This window comes from Papaver somniferum, chromosome 9 (assembly GCF_003573695.1).
Source record: "Papaver somniferum cultivar HN1 chromosome 9, ASM357369v1, whole genome shotgun sequence".
In the NCBI taxonomy this organism is placed as follows: domain Eukaryota; kingdom Viridiplantae; phylum Streptophyta; class Magnoliopsida; order Ranunculales; family Papaveraceae; genus Papaver; species Papaver somniferum.
This window is the reverse complement of record NC_039366.1, coordinates 186,368,242-186,374,622: the sequence shown is the minus strand read 5'-3', so window position 1 is coordinate 186,374,622 and position 6,381 is coordinate 186,368,242. Positions and strand designations below refer to the sequence as shown.

At 36.8% G+C, this 6,381-nt stretch overlaps 1 protein-coding gene across 1 annotated transcript; it reads right to left on the bottom strand.

Annotated features, from left to right (window-relative positions):
- Positions 1 to 313: 313 nt before the first annotated feature.
- Positions 314 to 5,941, bottom strand: LOC113309910 (bystin-like). Its single transcript, XM_026558429.1, has 11 exons — positions 4,457 to 5,941; positions 4,169 to 4,378; positions 3,970 to 4,093; positions 3,690 to 3,738; positions 3,269 to 3,596; positions 2,073 to 2,152; positions 1,919 to 1,966; positions 1,512 to 1,658; positions 1,113 to 1,185; positions 942 to 1,014; positions 314 to 692 (listed from the first exon to the last, which is right to left on the bottom strand). The coding sequence occupies exons 1-11, from the start codon at positions 4,586 to 4,588 to the stop codon at positions 619 to 621; spliced, it is 1,338 nt and encodes a 445-aa protein (XP_026414214.1). The 5' UTR covers positions 4,589 to 5,941; the 3' UTR covers positions 314 to 618.
- Positions 5,942 to 6,381: the final 440 nt, after the last annotated feature.

Sequence of the window (6,381 nt, the reverse complement as noted above, 5' to 3'; positions counted from 1 at the left end):
TGGAATTTTGATATGTTGTGGAGGACATCCATATGATGAGAATTGTATATAACGCAACCTTAGACTCCTCACCAATTTTTCCCAGATCGTTTCTTTGTACATGGCAGTGTAAAATCACTTCTGGTAGACTTGCTGTAAAACGTCTTTTTTGTACTCCCTCTAACAAAAATCTTCAAATTTACTCTTGAAATTCAGTAGTTGTTTTCCCTAAATTCCCTTGCATTATATTCTGTTAACGGTACAAAGAAAGGAACCAATGCGGAAGCACTAAACATTAACATGCTCTGATAAAAACCAAGACTGATTACCAAGGGCACACTAATCAATTGTTGCTTAATTATATAAATAGAAAGAACAATTTAAAGAGCTTCATAAGCTTTGTTCCACATAAATAAATAATGATGAAAATACACCAAAGATTAAAGTTCCACCAAATCACATATTGTCTTTAAATATAACCAGGAATCCCCTGAGTAATATAAACACACCTTGGCATATTAAGTAAGATTTCCACACAGCACCTTTGGTTTCTAGTGGTGGAATAATGCTTGTTTCTCAAAGTTCAAAGGGATTACCGATTTGGAGCAAGATATTGGGTTTTGCTGATCATCATAGTAATCAGTCCTCTTCCATACATACTTCAGGATAGTTGAACCTGTCTTCTTCAACAGGTGTATTACGGTATGGAGATGGTAAGAAGAAGTTAAGGAAACAAGGGATGCTTATAAATTTTTCTTAACATTTTAGACTGGTGCACAAGTAGAATGTGACAACTGCAGTGTAAAGATGTTTTTTTTCCAGTCAATAGTATATCAGAGAAATTACAGATGTGAGAAATTATATAATTGCCATATATCAAGTCCAATGGTTTAACGATCAGCCTTAGAATATTAAAGATTAAACTAGAAATAGCACGATGGTTCTGGAAAGAAAAAGGATATAGATAGTCATGGGATCTTCCTTTTCCCCACGATTCCGACTATTCCGTAGCTCCCTCCTGATATCTTCAGTAACCTAAATTGATGAAAATAGTGAGCACAATCAAATTATCTTCACAAAAGACTAATAAAACTCAGTGTACCAGCTGCCAGGTAGGGAACTGTTGGTATTACCATGTAGTGTTTCTGGTGCTGAATGAGACGCTCAAGGTTTTCTTTATTCTCTTTTGTTAATTCATACTTGTACCTGTTTGAAGTTCATTCCACTCAGAATAGATAAAAAGCAACTTACAGATAATAACACCAGACCAGGCAAAGGCTATTCATACATGCATTCACCTTTTAAAGAGGTGAAATGATACAAGTATCAGGAAGTAAGTATCAGAATTTCCTACAAATAAAATAAAACGAAATCTTCGTGTCGGGACAGCATTTCCAAGAACCTCTCCTCTTTACTCACTCGTTCAATGAGAAATGGCTCCCCCAATCACAAACTAACTGCCATATAAGTTTTATATATATAATCACCAGTTTACATAGCATCATTGCGACGCAAGAAAAGAGAACACAAACCTCTGGACAAGAGTAAGAAGCGACTGGTGCCATATTACAGGCATAACCCTTGAATCTTCAAGAAATCTCATAAAGTGAGCGACAACAGCATCAAGAGCACAATAAGGCAGGGCATATTTCTTATCAAGAATGAGCTTGATAAAGTAACTGTGCATTGGTTTAACAAACATAAATGTCAAAAAATAATTACGCAGCAGCGATAAAACTTATTTTTAATAGGTAAAAACAGATGAGACTACTCAAGATTACAATACACACTAGAAAATGGAATAACAGTACTTTACTAGTGAGTTTTAGCCACAAAAAAAAAACAGGTAATTGTTGAGCTTGGACTGATTGATAGGTAAGGTATTGGTTTGAAATAACAGGGCAGTTTTTATCAAAACTAGAAGATTTAGGTTGCATACCTTGTAGTGCCACAATACTCCATTTCTGCGAGCTTCATGAGTGCCGCACTGCACAATGAAAAACAGGCTATCTAAGTTCCTAAATGTGCAGGCCTTCAAGAAATATCACCAAAAGAAATTCAAGTTTAACCACCACAAAGAGAGTGACATGTACCTTGAATGCTTCGGAGGAATAGACACCTTCTGAATAATGCTTCCTATAATGACAGCTTCCCTAAGGTTGCAAGTCCCTGACTGTACACTAAGACTCTTAGTTTAAACCGAACCCCTTGATAAAGATTAGTTAAAAATCAAAATTATTGGACTCGGGATAGAGAAGAATGAATAGAGTGAACATGGTTCAAAATTCCCAACTGGCTCAAAATATTTTGGGAAGTATGGCAGCTAAGAGTAGTATATGCTTAACTCCGTTTATACTGGATTAATGTAGAATTTTTTGAATCCAGCAGGGTCACCTGGATTACTTGCGGCATTTTACTGTGAGTAATCAAAATCTTGACTGACTCGATTTTAGCTAATTACCGGGCTAGACATTACAAGTTACATGATTCCAATTCAACTCAAGTTAACACAGTTTTAGGGTGAAACCAAGTAACTCCATTCAGGGTCAAAACATATACAGGTTAAGTTTAGAAATTCAAACCTAAATTTTCGATACAGGGTTCCTAAGAACTCTGTTAGCAGTCTCTTTTAGAGAGAGAGAGAAAGAGACTTCTATAGAGAGTTCAACGAGACACTTTTCTGCTTCTTTCCTCCATTCAACTTTATAAATTAGAAATTGACTGAAAATGGCTATAGTATAATAAGATTTTGAATTTGACTATCGGTATATATCGCTACTCAAAAAGACTAAGGCAGGCCGAATAACCACTCAAATTAGAACATCTATAACGTTATGTACTTATGTATTAATACAGACAGAATATTGCAAGGCGATCAACAAAATGATCTGACATGATATTATCGAGGCAGGGAACTTAGCTAAACCCACCGAAGTTCCTGTCTTGAAAATACCTGAGACTGACTATAGCCTAATATTAATCATCTACTTTATCACTGGAAAGTATCAGTATATATTATAGCTTCCGCTCAGGAAGTACTGTGATGTGTTTAAAAATGTCCCATAACGCTTTTCATCTGGCTGATTTATTAGGTCAAAATGGAACACCATTGACTACAATGTAAAGAAAAACAACAGAAAATTGGAGAAGTTCCAACCTTACAAAGTTTAAGATGGCTTTCAAAATTCTGAAATGGATTTCAAAATTTTAAGATGGAATGTTTTACTGAGAAAATAATATCAAATATTAAACATAATCATAAGCCGTTTTAATGATGAAGGTTCCATACCTTGCAGAGTGGAAACAAAACTCCCTTGTGGAAGGCCGCTGGCTTATAAACCGACTTTTTAAGAGCTTGATAGAGAGCAAAATGAAGTTTCCTATTCTTTCGGATATCTTCTCTTACTCGTGGGAGCAACACAGAGGAGTAGAAACGCTGTGCATTTTTGGGGGACATATTGGAGGCAAATATATTTGTAGCTTGGTACATTGCATTTGCGGACCACTTCTCTGGTTCAGTCAAGTAGAGAGCATCCTCCCAATGTGAACTTCTAGGAATGGATGAGAAAGCTTTTGGAAGTTTCCCACTTGAATATCTACTCAAATACTCTCCAATTCTGCCATTTTGAATATATAAAAACAAAATAAATTAGATCCAAAAGAACAATGAAAGTCTTCCTGAAGAGAAAAGAAGAATGATATTCAAGTACCTCTTATAAATGTCTTTGCCCATTTGAGGAAGTGGTTGGTGTTGCTGTTCTGTAAGAGATAATAAACCAAAATGATGAGTAATTCATTGAAAACATGGAGCATTAAACAAAAATTAATGCTATCCAGAAATAAAACCAAAAGGTTGAGTGATTGATACCGAAATCTAAATGAATAACTTATCTTACAGAATGAAAATTCTGCGTCTTCCAAAAAAATAATAAAATCAATGTAAATACGACCGGAAAAGAGAAATATAAGCAGTACTCTAGAATTTATTACCTGCGGATACACTTTCCGCATTTTTAATTCTGTTAATAACACGGTCAGATAATGTGAGTTGGGTACCAGGTGCCTTGGACATGAAATGCTCTAATATTTCCATCTGCTCTTCATCCACTTCGACCTAAACAATTAAACACCCTAATTGAAAATTATTGATCCCTAATTTATCAAAAAAAAAAAAAGGGAACAAACTCACTTCATAATCATTGTACTGGCTTTCAGTTTCTGATAATTCATCTAATGAGCCGAACCGTTCATCACTATCACTATCACTATCTTCTGAAACACCTCCTACTTTTTCGGGAATCGAAAAAAAAGGATCTTCTTTTCTGGCTTCATCTTCTATTTCCTTCTGTTGAAATGATGCCGCTTTTAAGATTTTTGAGGTCAAGCTTGATGACATTTTCTGCAGAGAGAAACCATATTTGTTAGAGAGGGAAAGAGATAAAAAAATGTGATTCAGATTGAAGAGAGACGAAACTACCATCTCTTTCTGATGGTGTTTTATAGTATCACAGCGAGATCGTTTTTTGGGCACAGCAGAAAAGGGCTCATTTGTTAAAACAGGTTGTTTGTGCTTTCGCAGTGCTCTGTTTATCATCTTTCCCGCCTCCATTGATAAATCTTCCAAGCAAATTGTTAGGATCCTTGCCTGTATCTCACAAAAATAAGCTAAGAACCCTAAATAAACCCTTATTGGGGTTAACCACCGGCTTGAAGAGTAATTTTAAAGAACAGAACTTTGGTTTTCTGATTAGTTACCCGAATACAGGACTTAAGGCAGTATTTATAGCTGCACATACTTGCAAAACAAGGAAAAAGAGTTCTGATAAAAAAGGAAAACCAAACTATGCTAGAAATAGGGAAGCCTAAATAAGTAAACTAGTGTGAATGGTGTTGGGTCGCAACATCCCACCCTGCTCGAAACCAGGCTTGTCCTCAAGCCTCAAATTCTGGAAACTTAGCGATGAAATCATCAGCATCTTCCCAAGTTGCGTCCTCTTGCGCATGATTCTTCCACTTGATTAACCATCTGGTGCCTGCACCACTGCCTTTCTTATACATGCGACGATCCAAAATCGAATCAGGTTCCCACTTTTCATAATCAATAATGTCTGGTAACACTTGTTCCACAGATGTAGTTGATCCCACCTTTAGTTTAAGCTGAGATACGTGAACAACTGGATGAATGCGGCTAGAGGCAGGAAGCTCTAGTTTGTACGCAACTGACCCAATTTTCTCCAAAATGCGGAATGGTCCATAGAACTTAGGAGACAGCTTTGAAAAAGATTGATGAGACACTGTTGTTTGACGATAAGGCTGTAATCTTAAATAAATCCAATCATCTACTGAAAATGAACGCTCAGTACGGTGCGAATCAGCATATTTTTTCATTCTGGACTGTGCATCATGCAAATGAGACTTCAAAAGCTTGAGTGTATGATCACGAGCCTTAAGACTTAATTCAACATCGTGCACTGAAGTTGAACCTGGTAAATAAGCTGTAACTGCAGGTGGGGGACGACTGTACAATGCCTGATAAGGAGACATTCGAATGGCTGAATGAAAGCTTGTATTATACCACCACTCAGCCCAAGGTAACCATTTGCTCCAATCAGTTGGCTTCATTCCCGCAAAACACCTCAAATAACACTCTAAAGTTCTATTTGTCACCTCTGTTTGTCCATCCGACTGAGGATGATAAGCTGATCTGCGACATAACTGTGTATTCTGAAGAGAGAAATAAGCCTCCCAAAACTTACTCAAAAAAATGGGATCTCGATCACTTACAATCGATCTTGGCATGCCATGTAAACGCACAATCTCCCTCACAAAGATATCGGCTACAGAATGTGCAGAATATGGATGTGTAAGTGGTATAAAGTGAGCATATTTCGTTAAACGATCTACGACTACCAATATAGAATTTTTTCTATTGGACGAGGGAAACCCATCAATAAAGTCCATAGAAATATCGATCCATACGTCAGTTGGTATTGGTAATGGATTAAGAAAACCTGGAGGAGAAACAACCTCAGATTTGTTTCTCTGACACACTTCACAATGAAGGATAAAATTCTTCACAGATTGCTTAAGTCCTTTCCAGTAAAAATTATGCTGTACTCTCTTAAGGCAGTTGGTGATTCTCGATGAACGGCTACGATGAAGAGGCAGTTTCTCTTCCAAAACTTATAATATGCAGAAAAGAGAGGGGCCTTTTCATTTTCTTAATCATTTTCTTTGGAGCAGAAGAACTTTTGAAAGTGCTTTCCACAGACAGAGTTAAGAAGAAAACATGCCTCGAGTGCTGTATTGTGATGGTGATATGGCCAGTTTCCAACCCCAATAATTTATGCGGCCAGTTGCCGATGTCAAGGTTGCAATCATCTCCGAATAGATGGTGTGAAC

Coding starts and splice junctions, on each gene's coding strand:
- LOC113309910 (XM_026558429.1), bottom strand. CDS start 4,588: ATGGAGGCGGGAAAGATGATAAACAGAGCACTGCGAAAGCACAAACAA. Junction 4,094..4,168: donor GCCAGTACAATGATTATGAA/GTGAGTTTGTTC, acceptor TTAATTGTTTAG/GTCGAAGTGGATGAAGAGCA. Junction 3,597..3,689: donor GGCAAAGACATTTATAAGAG/GTACTTGAATAT, acceptor TCAAAATGGCAG/AATTGGAGAGTATTTGAGTA.